The sequence below is a fragment of the Pecten maximus genome, chromosome 15, assembly GCF_902652985.1.
Source record: "Pecten maximus chromosome 15, xPecMax1.1, whole genome shotgun sequence".
Lineage (NCBI taxonomy): Eukaryota > Metazoa > Mollusca > Bivalvia > Pectinida > Pectinidae > Pecten > Pecten maximus.
In genome coordinates, this window is record NC_047029.1 from 27,000,735 (window position 1) to 27,020,813 (window position 20,079).

The following is a 20,079-nucleotide window of genomic DNA, read 5'->3' on the forward strand; positions in this document are numbered from 1 at the left end:
GTTATCACCTAAAAAAAGAAATTACAGATTACAATGTAAGTTATGTTTCAAGTAACAAAGTTTTGTTTTATCATTACAGAAACCTTTTTCCGGATAACCTGATCGTCTCCTGTATCACCGGAGTAAGTCATTTTTATTTATGACATGAATTACTTAATCTTACTAAGCTTTATCAATATATATATATACATCAATCGGGTATATGTAAAATATAAGTGTAGTCATCAATATCCATATGTAGTATAATTGATAAATGTGCTAAAAGTTCTACCAACGATCACTATTTGAAAGCAACGCAAATTACATTTTGAATCTATACATTATTGTTTCAAAATCGTATTATCTCTTAAATAGATATAAATATATTACGTTTTTGTCTTCTGATAATCATATCTCAGAAATATTCTTATTTACAGTACAGGACTGCGTTGAAGGAAGAGGTTATCGAGAAGAAAATACTAAATTCCACGTTCAACGGAACCACGTATGGCGACTTCATGTCAAACGCAACCAACTTCACCTCAGGTGGCGACACCATCATTGTGATAAACGGAACTAACCACACCATTGACCAATTCGCTACAGGTAATGCATTCCGACTTAATTTTATAATAAACATTCGATATCACTCGGGACACCTCGAACATGATTAATATAAGAATATGTAAAGAATTCAAACACATTTGCTTCGCTGGAAATCATTTACTCCCAAACGGCGCAAAGAAAAAAACAGTTGTTGTAGGTTCCAAATCGTTATAATTAAAAACAGTCCAAACAAGAAACAAAACCTAATCAGTATTGCCATTAAGTAAAAAAAAAAAGTTTTTAATGAAGGAAAAAATAAGTAAATTATTATATTGATTTGAAACTCGCCATAGACTTTCTTGTAATTTGCAAACTTCGAATGTGGAATAATGAGGCAATTCGTTGTTATTTTCACTTCTATGATATAACTGGATTACATCTTTCATGCTATGTCAATATGATTCATCATACGCATTTTTTTCTTGCAGAAAAAGTCGTTTAACATTATTATAAATGTGGGTACCTATATTTTAGTTGTACGTGAGGTGATCTCCGTTCCGACGAAAGGCGAGACCGGCCAGGTGAACATTCTGGGTCTGGTAGTATTCTCAGTATGTATGGGAGTCATCATTGGCCGCATGGGTGTCCGGGGGAAACCCATCGTCGATTTCTGCAATTGTTTGGTGGAGGCTACCATGAATCTTTTCATCGTCTTCATCTGGTAAACTGAATTGTATTTAAAGAAAGTCAACAATAATTAATAAACCAAAAAATACGAGACCTCAGAAGTAGGATCCAAACTTTATCCAGATATATGAGGTGCAGTTTAGCATTTTCTGCGCTGAAATTATTCCGCTAAATGACGCTAAAAAACGTTGCGTGAATGCAACTTAATTTATGTTGTTTTCTATGGCAAAAAAATATCCTTGTGCTAATTGGTTTGAATTCGCAAAATTTAGTAAGTTTACAGTATCTCAGTGCTTAATCCTCTAATCCTCTTAATTGCTGAATCTTTAGTGGGATCAAATGATTATTTTCGAACATTATCAAATTAATCATTAGGTATAAATTATCAAAAAAAAAACACGTCCTATTTTTGCTGCTTTAAATATCGATCAAGCTTCCATCTTTTCATATTTTGTATTGATAATTAAGATGGTTCTTGAATAATTTCAAGTTATCTACCTTTCAGGTACTCTCCCGTCGGTATCATGTTTTTGATAGCAGGCAAGATAGTGGCGATGGAAGACTTCAGCGTCCTCCTAACTCAGGTGGGACTTTACTTCCTCACCGTGCTGTGTGGACTCTTTGTCCATGGCGCCTTGGTCCTTCCTGGACTATACTTCCTGTGCACCAGGAAAAACCCATACAAGTTCATGTGTGGAATTTTTCAAGCCATGGCTACTGCATTCGGAACATCTAGCAGGTAATGTATAAAGTATCTTATGAAAGGTTCAAATCGATTCGAGATATGATATACAGGCTGATTTTCACATCATCCATGCTATATGTACAGGATTTGCAATCAATTGACTGTCAACTCTTATTAGATTTTACATCATCACAATTATGATATTATGACAAAATACGTTTTCCTCTAAATATGTTTTCGAACGTAGTATGTCTTTGATTTATGTCACAGTTATCGTTCTTACATATTAACAAAACACACAAAAGCCTAATAATTCAGGAAAACTAAACGAGGCATATTTCATGAAACGAAAGTAGGAGTAAATCAAAACGCAGGAGATAAATATTCAGTCTCCGATATGTCTTGTGTCTTTGGCTTCTGGTCATCATCGACAGCGTCTTCCCTCTAGAAATGAAAAATTGCAACTTTAAAAAAAAATATTTCTGAACAGTACAGATGAATGGACGTACGCGGGTGCCTCCTCAGCTGATTGAGATCCAGAGATACATAGTGTATTTTTTATTACATGGGAAAGTTAACGATTTACATGTAAACACATATATTGTCACTAGATACCAGGAATTTGACGCACCTCACAAGAACAGGCTGAAGGAACATATCTTATGATCTCAATTTGTCACAATCACCTGTAAGATTGTAGGGGAGCGGCGTTGGCTTACATATTATTTTGATACTACAATACGATACAGCAAATTGTGTCCTCAAACTTGTTTTGGTCCAAACACATATGTTTGACCTGACAATGAATGTGAAGGAGATGCTTAAATGTTATATAAGTTTAGCCTCGGTAATTTGGACAAACCTTGGTCCAGACGATTACTTGGTACCATTCGCCCTCAGCTTTTCATATTGTGCTTCGAATTGAGAAAGCGAGTTTTTTTTCCAATTGAAATGGAAAAAAAGAAGCGGTGTAAGTCATAGCATTATTGAATAAAATCTAAGGACATCAACCATCAGATGTGCTCTGCTCCAAACGAGCAGTACGATTGGTTCATGGCGATCACGCTTGACATTAGTGCAAAGCAAGCTGAAATGGACATCTTTCCGAAATATGTTATCTGTTCGTACAAGACGTTACAAACCACTATAGCTTAGCTTTGTAACTTAAACATTTATGTGTTACTCAAAGGCTCCATCATTGTCCTTCAAAGACCACGGGTATGATTAATGTTTAGCCGTTTTTTTTTTTTTTTGTTTTTTTTTTTATATATTAAGTCATTTGGCAGAAGATAGAGTCCTGAGGTATGACGAATGATGACGGTGTTCAAGAAGAAAATGATTTTGAGAATGTGTGATACATCATATCGCGCTTAATACTTCAATGAGTTGATGATTTCAAATTGATTACTATGGCAAGACTCTTTCTGATTCAAATGTATTTTATTTATTTTGGTGATAAATAATGGTGTGCAGTTGACCCATTTATCAAATGCGGTGCCCTCTTTGTTACTTAGTGGTGTGAAAATGCGAATGATTATTATGATAATTGATTAAAACAATAATAAAATAAAATTCCGGCTAGGACCTTTGTCAGTCCTTCTTGTCTTTCAGCATACATAGTGTCCTATTGTCACCATCTACATGTACATATACACTTCAACTGCCTACATAAACAGAGCATCAATTTACAGCAATTATCGGTCGAATTTTCGTTTAAAGGGTATTACACTAATAAGCATAACGTTTTTAAGAACCATTGTAAATGGCTGGGAAAAAAAGAAAATAACGAAATTTCCCAAATTTTCCAGTATTCCCTTATTTTTTTTCCAACTGACTTGAATTATAACAATCAACATCTGAATCGGAAATAGGTTAAATGTCCCATGAGACAAAAATCCGCTGTGAGAACTACTGCATTATCTGACTCTTTATATCGGCATCATTCAAGTGGGCGGCGCCCTTTAATGGTCTTGTGTGGATAGTTTAATGACCTTTTGTGGATTGGAATAAAACAAACAAGAACAGTCCTCTTTCCGGAAACCCAGAGATGATCGATATCACTTGCGATGATTTGTTTGAACATATGTCCCTTATAGTTTGATACATTTACAATTCTATCTGATCTGTGGCCCAGACATTAACGACTATTTGATCGTTCCGTTGCGATTCACCTCCAGAGGTGCGGCGCCTTTTAGTCCGTTTTATCGGGACCTTTTTCACAACCATAAAATGTTCAGTTACCAACAAACACCAATAAATGTTTTGATTAAAAGTAATCTTTAAAATACCTTTTATCAGTTGCGTTTGAAGATGAAAATATAATTTCATATCGGCCTGTGGATGTTTAAGTTCAGGTTAGAATACGCCGAATCTGGATAAAAATTTCACACTATATCAACCCTGAGAGGCTTCCCCTCAGATATAATAATATATATTTTCTTTGTTCCATATTCTCCAGCGACCAACATGACCGACCGTAATCATACTAAAGAACACTTTTAAAAATCAGATCAGAGTGTTTGATCCGTTTTCCTTTTTAATTAAAACACAACATACCGAAGGCATTTTGCCTTGGATTCAGCTTTAATGAAACCACACGCCTCGCTTCCATTGATGGGATTACGGTGATGAATATAAAACCTAGGCCCGGTGCTTCATTAAAAAGAGTGGGTCTACGTGTAAGATTTTTAGGGTAGATAATATATAAAGTTAATAGAGTCAAACATCGTTATTCAGAAGTCGATATATCGATATCTTATTTAACTCTAAGTAGTTCTCCGCTGTGAAAGGTTCCTGAATGTATCTCTTCAGATTAAGCTCGATATTTCATTTTATTTCACGTATAGAAATACATGTAGCACTAAATTTGTCGGGATAATCAATAAGTTCATCCTATGGCTGCTCCGAAGCAAACAAAGCCTTTTCAGTAATCTCAATATTCTGATTTTCGACAAATTAAAATGCCTGCTAATCTAGGATTTAGGGAACACTAAACAACTGTAGAGGCATTGCAAAAAAAATATTCAAAATGATTATATACTGTACCTATAGCAACAATTGGGATTTTTAACTGTTTTTTCCTCCGACATATTCATTTTTTTTCAAATGAGTCTTCTTATGCAGTCATATTCACCTGGGGCGAAGCGAGGACAGTGATCCCTGGATGATATGAAAACAAATTCAAAATTCATTGCTGAATTGACAGATTCATATCAGGCTGTTTACCTATTACAATATGTTCAGCATTCATATTTACACAAAAAGTGGTTATTTCGCAATCATCAAACAATAATTAAATACTCACACCTATTCGTATTCAATCCTTTTCTATACCTTATGTGAAAAAGCCTACAAAAATCCTCAAACAATATCAGGATTGTCATCAATAGTCTCAATTAAATAATCAAATGTTGATCAAAGTCGTGATTATATTTGAAGTTTCCATGATATGCATCTCTATCTGGTCAATCTATTAACTTTTCAGTTCCGCTACAATGCCCGTCACTCTCCATTGCCTGGAGCACAATAACCACATTGACCCCCGTGTAAGTACGTTTGTGATCCCCGTGGGAGCAACCATCAACATGGATGGTACTGCCCTGTACGAGGCTGTTGCTGCACTGTTCATTGCACAAGTCAACGCTGCAACCATGTCGTTCGGACAAATCGTCACAATCAGGTACATTAATATAGCAAAATAAATTGATGTATTCAGCAACCTTTGCCATTTATTTAGTTATTACTTCACGTTCAAGTTTTTCGTAAAAATAACAATGTATTGATACCAAAATTATAAATTATATGCTTTTAAATACACTTTTATTGATAAGTTTTATGTATACAAGGTTTTATTTGCATATGGTACTGTGTAAAGTGGCTTTCCTTCGTTCGGACATCAGAAACATGCAAAATTTCTATTGATGAAATATATGTCCGAATGATGATTATATAAGTGTTAGTGTCTACAAGTAATGAAATTAACGCAGCAATGTACAGGAAAAAGAGGTATACAAATACCGTATATCTTTGAGGTAATTAGTTATACTTCGGGGCAAATTAAGAATTTTCAGGACTTAATACTCGAAGGACTTTGGTTTATCTTAAGAATAAAACTACAGTATTGATGTAAAGATTGTAACTTTTACTACTTGGAAAAAATACATATTTACCAGTAAGTTTAATTTTGACGCCCTAAACTTTATTCAAACATAGCAATACCCCTTTAAGTGACTTTCGTACAAAAATGCCCTTTTTCGTTGGACATGATTTCATGTGTTGATAAGGCATGTTCTTGTAACATAGACTTTTGATTTGGTGGATTAAAGGACCCGGGAAATCATGCAAAATAAAGACAAAATCACAAGAAAATTAATAAGTAGAGTTCTATACAGTATTAGACTAGCTGACCATATTACAGACTGATCAGTTAGCATTATACTGAATCAGGTTTTACACGGAAATTTGGAAAAGGATTTATTTATTTTATTTTATTTTATTTTATTTTTTTTTAACATTGATAGAACTTTAATTTTGATGATTTGTTTTTGAATTAGCATCACTGCAACGGCTGCGTCTATCGGAGCGGCAGGGGTCCCTCAGGCTGGACTTGTAACCATGGTGATTGTTTTGGCTGCTGTAGGGCTGCCTATCGATGACATCACACTCATTCTCGTTGTTGATTGGTTCCTGTAAGTATATATAAACACGATTAATATGATGTGATCATTGAGCCAAGACAGAAAAATAAAACACGGGCCTTTGGCGAGATCATAATGGTGTTATACCGATCTAGTAGAATTAAATATTCGCTGATGGTCGACATAATACCATATTAACCGAATCAATGGTCCTTAATTTTCTAATTAGATATGAAACTTGTATGCAAAAGCATTGCATTATATCTATCCCGATAACAGGAAATTTACATCTAGTCAAATTGATTATGACGTCATCAACACAATATTGACCCGGTGTTTCTAAAAATAGAAAAATCAGGGCAATATCTGAAAACATAAACCTTCGCGTGACCATGTTTTAGCCAATGACATTTGAGGGAAATATTAATAATAAACACATACAATTCTATCTGCACATATTTTGGTAGATGCCCCAAACAGATTGCGAACGAATTATTGTATTTTACATAGCATAGGTTTGTTATAAAAGCAATGCAAAAGACACAAGTTTTGGACGGCTCCGCATTTCCCCATTGACACAATGCTAAGAGGCAGTTGTCACCATACGCCTATAACACCCAGTGCCTCAGGCTATAACACCCAGTGGGTCATGTGACATTAAAAGAGGCGGGATTTTTTTTGTGTTGGTTTAGTTTTTTTCAATGTTTACAAAAATGGTAAAACAATGTAAATATAAGTATTGAACAGTGATTTTAATGTTGTTATAGTCGATATGGCAGCAAGATGTATGGTGGGCAAATGTAGCATCCCATGCCTGTTTTTTCGTTAACAGTGATCGCTTCCGAACTATGACAAATGTGACGGGAGACAGTCTCGGAGCAGGACTCGTGTACGAGTTGTCAAAGCACGAGCTACCTGCTTTGGAAGCAGACGAAGCTGAGCCTACTGCAGTTACGACGGAAAACCCGGGACCAAACAAAGCCGTCTCAAATGGGACCGACTCTATGACGGCAGTGTAAAACATTTGCGTCATTATGACGTCATATATTTCCAATGATCAACGAGCCGATGTCGAATCGAGTCATAATGACGTCATTCGATGCTTGTCGTTTGCAATTTTAAGACGATTGGTGCAAGATTTGGACATCCGAGATGGTGCGTGTTTAAAAGAAAAGATGAAGGAGAAACGGCGCACCAGAGAATTATATCAGGTTCCTTTTGCTAGTCGGCAGCATACCAAATTCACACAAACGGAATTTCGTTATTCACAGAAGGTTGTGCATGTATTATTTCTTGTAGAAGTTTGTACTGTGTATTGTTTTGGTTAAAGTTGTATATACTTTCAAGATTGGTATCCCGATCAGAACATTACAATAGACCTATATACCTGAGGTATTTTTTTAATCATTGCCATCATTGGTTTTAACATGAATATTGGTAAATAAACATGTATATGTTTCTAAATGAGGGTAAGAGGTTGCTTGTGTAACTAACATGCTGAAAAAAACTAATTCGGCCAATACTTTGTACTCTTGTTTAACAATAGTGCATTATAAATCAATAATACAAAATTATCTGTCAATATGAGGCAACTGTCAAATCAACAAATTATAAACTTGTTAAATAAATGGATTTATGTTAGAAAAACAAATTAAGAATATTGTCAGACATTACTGTTATTTAATGTTAAAATGTTTAGTCAGTAATTAGATGATGATATGATATATCTAGATCACGGACAATAAGTACTTTATATATATATCATTGTGTAAGTAATCCATATGTGTGTTATATTTTAGAATAGCTTTTCACTGTAAAAATCATCAGTATGTTTATCAAAAAAGTAAATAACCCTCCTTTTATCAGATACTTTTTGTATATATATACTTTTATATATATACGGTCATATATCATTTTATGCAATATCGTATACATAAATTAATGTATGTAAAGAAACGAACATCTAACATATGTAATACAAAATAGCGGTAGGCACCAGAAATATCTAACAATCCAACAGATTCATTGCTTAAAAATCCAAAGACAAAACTTTTAATCGATTTTTATTCCCGTGCTCTCAATTTCGTCGATCTATTAAAACCTATTTAAAAATTACAATATCTTTCCGGCATATCTCATTCAATAAAAGAGGGTGTTATGTCTACAAAAGTAATATTTTTATTTTCTATTGGATTGTTTTATAACGGGCTATTTATATACTGATTACAAGAAAATCATTTAAATGTGTTTTATACATATTAGTGCAGAATTATTATCATTCAACGATATTTTGAAAATATACACCAAGACCAATATAACATATGAAGCTTTAAATTGACTAATTGAATTATTCTTACCAGCGAGAGTTTATAAAACGTTTTCAGGGAAAGTTATCAAATGAAATGGTTGTCATCATTATTAACTGGATGTGATGATTAAACTCACTTTTTTTCATCTCCAAAATAATAATAGTTATCCCTTTGTTGTATAGATAACTATTTTGAAAACCGTGGTATTGGTATTTTGATCCTCTAAAGGCTTAAAAAAAATGGTATGCTAAATGAGTCAAGACACAAGACTACTAGAAAACGCAATAGGACATGGAAAAAATGCATTTTGACGAACTGTATTGATAAACTACGAATGCACTATATATGCAACGTAGATTTCCATCAGATGAAAACTCATATTACTATATCACAAGATGTGTGTGCATGACTCTGTTTGGATTAACAAAACTTTTAGCCATACAGGAGGATGATATGATCAAAGACTGTCACTCTTGCGTCCCATAATGCATTGTCTTTAACTGGAATTCAATGGCGTCACCATTTTGGATTTAATCTTTTTGTGTACTTTTGAACGCAAGGCATTATGACTTAACAAAGTGATGCCAGATTGACGATCCTCTATCAATGACGGGTTCTATACCTCTGAAGGCAGAAGGAGTCGCATGTATTTGTATATACTGTAAAACAGTGTTGAGAATATGTTTTATTCTAATTGTAGATATAAATATATAGGTATCCCATATTATTACATGATCAGTTACACTGTAGTATAAATCTCATCCATATTCTTCATTTTATTGAGTTGACTATTAAAATTATAAACAAGCAATCATTTTTAACGTTTGTGAATTAGTTTTTCAACGAACAAAATAAAACAATAGTCATAAGTCATCAAGAAAATAAGAAAATGGGCTTCTTAAAAGTTACACATGTTCCATTTAATGTATTTGGTGTTGCTATCAATATATTTGTTTTTCATTACATTTATAATGTATAATTCTCTAATTTGTTGTGTTGACAATAAGTCCGGAGGGCATAGAAAATAACAGGTAAAGTCACCATATCTGTAGCACGAAATGTCTGAGTTATAACAACACATGATGGAGAGATATCTGATGTTGTCTTTAGAGACGCATGGTTGGACGTGCAGTATCCGTGTCAATTACTGACGTCTGTAGAATGGTCTTGAATTGTAATATTTTTATCTGTGGTCCGGATCTACATACTATATTTGATTTGATGTCTGGACATTCAATACATTATATCTATAGCTGAAGTATGGACATTCAATACATTGTATCTGAGGTATGGACATTCAATACATTGTAGCTATAGCTGAAGTATGGACATTCAATACATTGTATCTAAGGTATGGACATTCAATACATTGTATCTGAAGTATGGACATTCAATACATTGTATCTGGAGTATGAATATTCAATACATTGTATCTGAGGTATGGACATTCAATACATTGTATCTGAGGTATGGACATTCAATACATTGTATCTGAGGTATGGACATTCAATACATTGTATCTGAGGTATGGACATTCAATTCCTTGTATCTGAGGTATGGACATTCAATACATTGTATCTGAGGTATTAACATTCAATACATTGTATCTGACGCATGAATATTCAATACATTGTATCTGAGGTATGGACATTCAATGCATTGTATCTGAAGCATGAATATTCAATACATTGTATCTGAGGTATGGACATTCAATACATTGTATCTGAAATATGGACATTCAATACATTGTATCTGAAGCATGATTATTTAATATATTGTGTCTGAAGCATGAATATGTAATACATTGTATCTGAAGTATAGACATTCTTTGCATTGTATCTGAGGTCTTGACCTGCAGTATAGTGTTATTTTAAGTCTGGAATAACGTCAACGATGGTCTGAAAAATACCTTTGTATTGCACAAGGCATGTTAGTATTGGGGGAGAATGACTGCGACATACGATATAACGAAGTTATATGCTGCTAGGAAAGTTCCATACGGCATGATACAACTACAACAATAAGGTCGATTTTGTTCTATTATGTATCATTTCACTTGACGAAATATTTGTTATATTATTAGGTGTGTAAATCGTTTCATTGTTCACGTACCTGAATAATTCTCATATTCATACTTTATACACGAGTTAGTTATGTTATGTTGAATTTGATGATGCGGTTTCGTGCAATAAATGCGCGTGTTCAATGGTTAATATTATATTGTTTTGCATTGTCATTATCGAAATCCATGTCTACATTTACGCTCTCGTAATAATGTATCACGTGTTAATCGTTCCTGTCTTAATCAGCATCATTGGAATATGTAATTGCAAAATCGAAGCCTCGTATTGAGAGATGTCATTGGGTTAAGTAAATATAACTCCAATCGCTATCATGATATATCTCCTTTGAAGATTACGAAACCATCGCAAACGAACCAAGCTCGTCAGTTTGTCTTTGATGTACAGACGAACCAAGGTGGCCAGTGGTCAGTTTGTCTTTGATGTACAGACGAACCAAGGTGGCCAGTGGTCAGTTTGTCTTTGATGTACAGACGAACCAAGGTGCCCAGTGGTCAGTTTGTCTTTAATGCAATAAAGATAGTATATTCTCACTTCCGCTATAAAACACATGGTGGCGTTTATCGCTCCTTCGATTTTGCTATGACATTATCCAAATGTGCAAATCACGCTTGTACAATGAGACCGGAACCCTTGGATTTCGAAAATGTACTTGGCGTGGATGTGGAATCGTTGATGTATAATACCTCATGAAACACTTACCACGTTGTAGCCAAGTTGAAAATGAATGTTTTCAAAATCATGTATCATATTATATCATGTTTATTATTGTATTGTACAGGTCACAAGTATGTTTGTAGCGACCTTAGATGAATTGTTATAAGCATATACCTCTGGAAATGTCAAATCAGCAACTACTTATATTTTACCGAAGACAAAGTCTGTTCGAGACCATCAGAAAGACAGTTGTGCTTTTTGGTGAATTAATCATTAGCCACAACAATATTTAAACAAAACAGCGATATGAACACATATTTTTGGAAGGAAGCATATCGAGTCTTCTCATAAAGATAGTTGTGTTTTCTTCTTGAAACTTTTCAACAAGATAAAGCAACAAATATAATGATAATAAACTTCACCGTGCCGCTGTTTCGTCATTTAAAATTATAACCAATCTACAAACTCTGGTGATATTCTGTTTATGTCTAGAAAAAAAATTGAAGTCCTCATTGTGACGGTGATTCATTATACTGTAAAGCAACACTTTTTGCGAATTTATATTTCTGGATTGATATTTTCAAATGTTTTTCTCTTTAATATTCGGGAAGGTTTGAATCGATATTCTTGATTTATTTAACTTGATACTCAAGTGAGCGCAGAAACCATTGTCTAGCGAAATAAAACCATCTTAAGTGGCATAAGACCATATTTATATTTTACGCGAACATTAGCGACTCGCAAAGCTAAACTGATTCGCAGTAACTGTTATATCCTGGTTGTGTTTTATAGAGTCTATATGTTAGAAACAAATACAAAAACCTAAAAAGAACACAAAAATATTTTATAATTTTCTATGTTGAACTGAGTTATCATATAAATATATTATATACTCGTTGTCTTGTGTATTGTTGGTACTGTTAGTTCACGTTTGATAATCTCTCTTCCCATTGGAAAAGTTATTATAGTCAGTAGATATATACATCTATAGATACCGAAAGTGTATATGTTGTTTTGATAGTGTACTAGTAATGTTTTAATATAAAGGTATGCTGTACTGTGAAAGTGGTGGTTTTCGCGAGCGGCCACTTTTCGCAGTATAACTATCATAAAGTGATGTGTATATTAATTAATTGTTAACATACTCGATGCATCAATACATGATATGTGTTTTTTACTTGTTTTCATGGTAAACATATCTGTAATTGTATTCAGATTAAGTAATGCTGGATTCGCGGAAAATGATGCACCACAAAAATATTTACTTTTACAGCATCCGATTTTCGATAAAACCTGTGTAATAGGAATCATTGAATAATAGTTTAATTTAACTTCCATTTTAACAAAGACAACAAATGCATTGGGCATGATATCACATTATAATCGTCACATCATTACCATCAATATCACGTGATCTAGTGACGTCACAGTTTTTAAAGGTAAGCTGATCTGTTATTGAATTTTAACAAAATTTGGTTCCATAAAATTTCAGTTTTCATCATATTATGCTATTGTGTGAATCAGCATGCCAAACGAATACATAAGCATTGCAGTAAGTTTTGATTGCATTCATAAGTAGCATGAATGCTAAATTGACTGCAAACGGTTTTACATGGTTTTTCTTGGCATTTATATATCCATGAGTGTCAAATAAAAAAGGAAGCATACATTTTAAAATCTCCATGCTTACAGTATACAGTCAGTACACTAAGTGTCCATGTCACAGTAAGGTAGCATACATCTTAAGTCTACGTGTACAGTAGGGTAGCATACAGCCTTAACTCGCTATGTCACAGTGAAGTAGCATACAGCCTTAACTCTCCGTGTCACAGCAAGGTATCTTAAGTCCTTCAGTGAACATTGTTACTAATAGAGATTGAAGGGGATGATTGAGAAAATTAATCAAAACCCAAGTGTCTAGATTAACCATGTTCAGTTAAGGAAATTCCTTATTAAACAGGTTTTATTGTACTTTAATGAGCAATTACACATATTGAAATATGAGTCATGATGATAAACATATTTGGATTCTTCAATTTTACTAAGCATACATGAAATCATCCAATGTGCTTCGTATTTCCAGCATAATATTTTTCATTAAAGATATATGCTCATGTATCTGAAAATGAATCAGAGTGGTAAACAACGTTTGGTAACCACAGTGGTGTGTGTTGGTACCCATAATTGTTTCTTGGTTACCTCAGTGGTTTTAGATCTTGTCTTGGAAAGCGCATTTTTGACAACCACAATGTTAAGTTGTTAACATGATGTTGACTGGTTATAGAAACCTGTTATCAAGAACGTTAATATTTTGGTATAGAGCGTGTGTACTATACCGTAGATAATTCTATTCTAGTGTAACCGTTATTCAGCAATGGTGTACCACGTATTTTCAAACTATCATATCTATCTTAAATTTCTTTAAATCACTTTATTTACTTTAATTTCTTTCTGTCTAGTTTTTATTCCCAAAATGCGTTTAATGGGATGATAATTCATTATCCGTAATAATAATCATCAACGGTATAATCCTACTCGCAAAAATTTCATTTTCGAGAATGAACATCCTCTTGCTAATTATCGCGAAGATTATATCTCGCGAAAATAGAGTGATTTACACTATATTCAATATCAACCAACTTACTCATAAATAATACCGCCACATGTACTGTAATTGCAGAAAAGAAATGAATAATAATGATATTCTCGCATCAATTAATATCAATTATAATACATGTAAATTCTTTTTAGATGGGGATATTATTTACAAAATATATGTGAATGGAATATGGACGCCATGACGCTTGAGAGTTCACAGTGATCACTATAGAAAATAAAAATAACGAAAGAAAGCGATGGAACAACATAAGATGGGCCGCGATGGCAAGAAACGGTCTGTAATGCTGTTATCTATAAAATAAAAACACATTTGGACTCAAATAGTCAAATGCAAGATAGTTTCAAAATACTTGTTATACTCATTGTTGAATGTTTTGTACATAAAAACCTTTGTTGTATGTTGGAAAATTAGAACACATGTTATGTTTATTTGCGTTTATCAAACATTAAAAATATACATTGGAAAAATATGAGTTTGTTTCTTTTACAAATAAGGCATCTGATATCTAAACAAGACAGAACAACTTCTCAGACAATTCACCCCAGACTCGAAGAATCTGGATGTTCCGATTATCAGGTTAAAATATTCGGGGACGAAATCCTGAGTATAAATATGATTAGATATTTGTAACAATTTCGTTGTTCAGATTGCTGGGAAAACAACTTCGGCCCCTCTATTACATTTATGGGCCATGTTGATTACAATTTGCCCATCAAATTGAAACCTCTTACCAGACTCAGCTGTTTGATTAGCATGAATGTGATGGTAACGGTTCGTTGTTATGAACTACCCTTTTCTTGGTCGCAACATACATGATTTTCCTACATATGGTTTTTACGTATCGCAACTGTTTCGAAATTTGAGGTTTGTTCGCAATAGTGTAAACGAGCGCATTGTGAAATCGAAGCAGATTTGCAAATTTACAGCAATGAATAGCTATTGAAATACATGAAGTATATATATATTATCTAATTAGCACAGTCATAATTTAGCGCATTGCTTCCTGCGCGAAATATATTATTGCTAAAACGTTCGCGTTTACCGTAGATGACGACAGCCGTACATATGTCAGTGTAGAATTTTTTATCAAGAAAAGGGGGCGTATATTATCAAATATACAATATGCTTGGAACTCACAGGTATGCCCTATACAATACCCTATCCAGAGAGAACAGGCAAACTAGTCGGCGATTAATTTCATCATAGTGTTCAATTACAATTTTATGCATCGATCGAAAACAATGAATCGCAAAGAGTTCCAGCATTTTACATTGTCATTAGTATTATATCTTCGTATTTCGTCGTGTTTCGTAAAACATGTGACTAAGGCCCAGCTGAAACGATGGGATTTCTGATTGACAATACCTTTGTTGATTTTGGTGGCACGATCTTCCAACAGACTTTTGGCATATCCACGGGAAAAAACTGTGTCTCTCTTTTGGCCTATTTGCCTAATTTGGCTTCAAGCAAGACTCACTATGTTGAAGAGCTTATCCGAAGGAATTACAGGAATCATGCAGAGTCCTTTAGTAGCACGATCTTCCAACAGACTTTTGGCACAACCAATGATAACAAACTGCGCCTCTCTGTTGGCCGACTTCCTTTTGTTTGACTCCATCGACGATCCTGTCAGAACAGGTTACAAGGCCCGTCAGCCACTAGCCTCTTTCTTTATCTATGGCGAAGCCAACATGGCCAGCTTATAACTAAGGTGTATGATTAACCATTTCTTATTATTGTTAATTTTCCATCACTATGTAACCTTTTCCCGTATGTGATATGAAATCAGACGTGTCACCACCTTACTCTTATTTAGATTGCGACTTAATCCGGATTTGACTCATGTTTGTCTTTTTCCATTGTTCTTTTTCCTGGGCGTCCATGCAAATCTATAGTTTTGTTTACGCTATATTTTGCCCATGTTGTTGTTGTTGTTGTTGTTGTTGTTGTTGTTTTTGTCTCTTTTTTATCCACAAGATGGCGGTCACTGGGTCGTCGATCTGTCACGACAGGTTCTAATGGTGCAGAATGAATGTGAACGTAATATATGGCAAGCCAAGTTGTCATTTATTCGCGGAGCAATGTTGATCCAGTATTTTATCAAATTATATCAGATATCTTATTTAATTTTCTTTATAAGATATCTTATATATTATATTAGATACCTTATATCTTTTATAAGATATCTTATATATTATAAAGAAAAGTATGTAAGATAGCTCAATGATTATATTAGATATCTTATAAAGTATATAAGATATCTTATAAAGTTTATAAGATATTTTATGTAATTATATAAGATATCTTATATAATTTGGTAAAATCGTGGATCAACTTTGCTCCGTGAATAAATGACAACTTGGCTTGCCATAGTAATACCTGGTGTATCGGGGATGGAATTTGGAAATTTCTTGTTGAATCATCATTTTAATGTTTCTTGGTATCCACAGATCAACGTAAGCGGCCAGTCACACAACTCTCATATACACACACTACTTCTAGTATATTGGTAACGTCATAGGTACCAATAACGGCATAACACGATGGGAGAGAGAACTTTTTACTTCTCTTAGATGCTGGGTTTGTAGCAGTGGTCTGAATCCCAATACTGGTAGTGTAAGCTGATAGTGTAATCGGAGAGTGTAATCTGATAGTATAATCTGTATCAGATTCAGATTCTTTTATTTCTTTGTATTTTTCAACACATCAGAGGGAAGACATTACAAAACAATATGAATTATGCGCTCTCTGCACACACAACACTATGTCCAGCTGGTTCCATTCGAGCGAAGTTTTGACGAATTCGAAGTAGGAATTATTGTATTATGTTTCTTGTTTGTATCCTGGGGTGTTTAATGACTTTGAGTTGTTGACAATGTTTCTGTTTAGAGTTGTTCATGGTTCATAGTTCTCGTAACGGTTGGTGTTGGTATTCCGTGCTCTTCCTGCGTATTGGTTTATCCGATCTGAGGGTAAAGCTGGTATTTATTCCTCAACTACTTTATATATGAAAACAAGCCGCTGTGGTTTCCTTCTGGTTTGTAAAGTTGGTTATTTGAGCTGTTGCAGCATTTCTGTGGCGCATCCTTCGCCCCGACTTTTATAATCTCCAGTAATTAGGCAGACTGTTGTCCTTTGTATAGTGCCATAGTCCATAATTTATCTCACGAGTGGTATGTATGCTATTTTCTTGCATTCCGAGTTTGGACATTGTTTTAAATTTCTTTTTAAAAAGCTTTAAGTTGAACTTGCGTTCCGTATTGCTGATGAGTGTTCCATTTGAGGTTATTGGTACCTAGGTATGGGTCGTTCTGTACCTCTTCCAAAATGTGGTTATTTAAGCTGTAATATTTTATGACGTTTTTCTTAAGGACATAATGTAGCCATTTTTAGTGTTAATTTTCTTTCCCACGCATCTGCCCAACTTTCAAGATTGTGTAGGTCTTTTTGGAGGATGTTGTTATCTTTGAATGTTTTGATTTGGCGATACAGAAGGCAGTCGTCGGCAAAAAGTCGTACCTGTGATTTGACAGTCTGATAGGTTATATATATGGCAGAGGAAGATAATTGGTCTTAGTACCGTCCATTGAGGCACTCCAGTGGCGACATGTTCCTCCTGTGATGTGGTACCTTCAAGTACAACCATCATTTTCCTCTCTATGTAAACCAGGTATCTACTTAACCTTGCAAACCGGACGGACGACTGTATACACAGATGTACACATCTATACAATCCTTTAAAAGTTAGCTTTTGTATAAAGAAACATAATTATAAATGTAGTGTCAAAGCTTATAGATTTTTTTCCTTAAAACAGTATTTTTGCGGTAGATTTTTCCAGCGTTCATCTAGTTCGTACTCAAATTGTTTAAATGGCATTGCTTTCACTACCCACGACGTAAGACTGTTCCACATGTCAACTGTTCTCAGCGTAAACGAATATTTCCTTATAATCAAATTCGAAAACTCTTCATATATTTTGCAGTTATGGTGTAGTTGAAGATTCTTTGACTGTAAATAAGCTTGTAACTTCTTTGTCATGAAAGTCCTGGTACACGTACTTGTTTTGTTGCACGACAGTGAACATTTTCAAAGATCAGAAGCCATGATTAAGATTTGTAAACATTTTGTTTTTCAATGTTTTTTAAAACTTGTGTCGACATTTGTATATACTCCAGTGGTTTGTAGGGGACAGATGATAGCGATACCAAATTAGTCTTCCGCAGCATATTTGTCTCCCTTTTTCTCCAGACTTTTGGAAATTCTCTCGGGTACAGCGATTTTTGGAATATTTTTCAAGTACTAATGATATTTCTTTCGCGCAATATCCATTAAGTGGTACGTCTTCGGTATATCAAGTTCCTCCGTCTTTATAAACATCAGAGACATATATGTCTCTGTAAACATTCAATATAGATTTTGAGCAATTCACAGCTAACTTTCCCTGCCGTTTACACGAGTGACACTTTAATATTCTTCAGATACATGCAAGTAACTTAATGGATACGTATGCCCAGGGAGTATACGTCCCTGCCTTCCCATTGAGTTCACTTATATTGTATAGTGCTACAAAAGAACTTAACAATTTAGGAAAATATCTATCATAAGCAAATAAACGTAGGAAAGATTTGTTATCAAACCTTAATTAAAATATATTCATTTTCAACTTATTAGATTAATAATATATTATTTGTTATTGTTCTTTAAAATTGTTGTAAGATGTATTTTTGTTGACTGTTGATGTATGTGAAGAGAGTAAGTACTATTTTGTAGAATGAATGATGAATTATGTAAGAGTGTGTGCCTTTGTCCTTAAATGTATATTATTATGTTATCCAATAAATTTGAATTGAATTGAATAACGTCTAGAACGGAAAAAGGGGAATAACTCCTATTCAATTTCAACACTTTATTTTAACAGCACTGCACGCAATCACTACAAATAAATTTAGATACAAATTATTATTTTTCATAAACAATTGTTAGTCTACTATGATCACAGATAGGAAAAGGAAATGATTACGAAAGACTTATTGTCTCAATTCAACGTATGTACATTTTTTTTTTACATGTGTATGAATAAATACATGTAGCCAGAGACATATATATATATATGTATATATGTCTCTAATGTAGCATATGAAAATGTTTATATATGTATATATATACACGTCGCTGTTATTTACTAAGTCATAATCGATATTTGACTAATGAGCTGTATGAAGGGGATATCACCTGTGTTCAAATTCCAATGGCAATACACATGATAATATCATATAGCGCCCCCTTTGTTCAAACCATCAAATGATGTTCATTAAAACACTTAAATTCTTAAAGAGATGGTGAATATCTTGCAGAGATGCCGTTTTTTAGGGTGAGTGTAAGGAAAGACAACTCTAGGTCGATTGCTTGCATTCAGGGAGACCGAACCAATTTTCTGTATGATTACACAAAAGAAAGAAACCCCTTCTACTCAAACCTGTATCTAAGGGAGACAATCTACCTTCTGTGTTTGAGCTTCATGCATTTTGTATAAAGATAACAAACAAAAAATATCCAGGGGAGACAATCCTCTGTGTTGGATGTTTAGATGACACAAACTTCTATATTTTTTTAATTGAAATCTTCTAGATTTAGATAAAGTGTAAACACAAAGAAGGTAATCTTTCCAAAAACAACTGACAAACCTTGAACAATGTACACATACTGAGCCTGACAGAGGAACAATCTTATAGAATCATATCACAAGATAAAGATAAACACATTTGTAAAAGGCAATGGTGGTAAGTCTCATATATAGATTTTTAACTCGTCAGGCATCCACAGAAATCTTCAGACTAGAAGTATACTTTAGTAAAACCATATAATCACAGTTCTGAC

General features: G+C 34.0%; 1 protein-coding gene and 1 long non-coding RNA gene across 2 annotated transcripts in view; both read left to right on the top strand.

Annotated features, from left to right (window-relative positions):
• The window catches only part of LOC117343350 (excitatory amino acid transporter 1-like), a 64,113-nt gene extending 56,462 nt beyond the window's left edge, over positions 1-7,651 (top strand). Inside the window, exons 2-8 of the mRNA XM_033905691.1 lie at positions 80-122; positions 417-585; positions 1,060-1,246; positions 1,718-1,951; positions 5,382-5,576; positions 6,451-6,585; positions 7,367-7,651. Of these exons, the coding sequence (XP_033761582.1) occupies positions 80-122; positions 417-585; positions 1,060-1,246; positions 1,718-1,951; positions 5,382-5,576; positions 6,451-6,585; positions 7,367-7,553 (1,150 nt within the window). The 3' untranslated portion in view covers positions 7,554-7,651. The remainder of the gene's footprint in view (positions 1-79; positions 123-416; positions 586-1,059; positions 1,247-1,717; positions 1,952-5,381; positions 5,577-6,450; positions 6,586-7,366) is intronic.
• A 2,967-nt stretch (positions 7,652-10,618) lies between these two features.
• Positions 10,619-14,668, top strand: LOC117343509. Its single transcript, XR_004536038.1, has 2 exons — positions 10,619-11,364; positions 11,408-14,668. It is a non-coding gene; the product is annotated as an uncharacterized LOC117343509 (long non-coding RNA).
• The last annotated feature ends 5,411 nt before the right edge of the window (positions 14,669-20,079 follow it).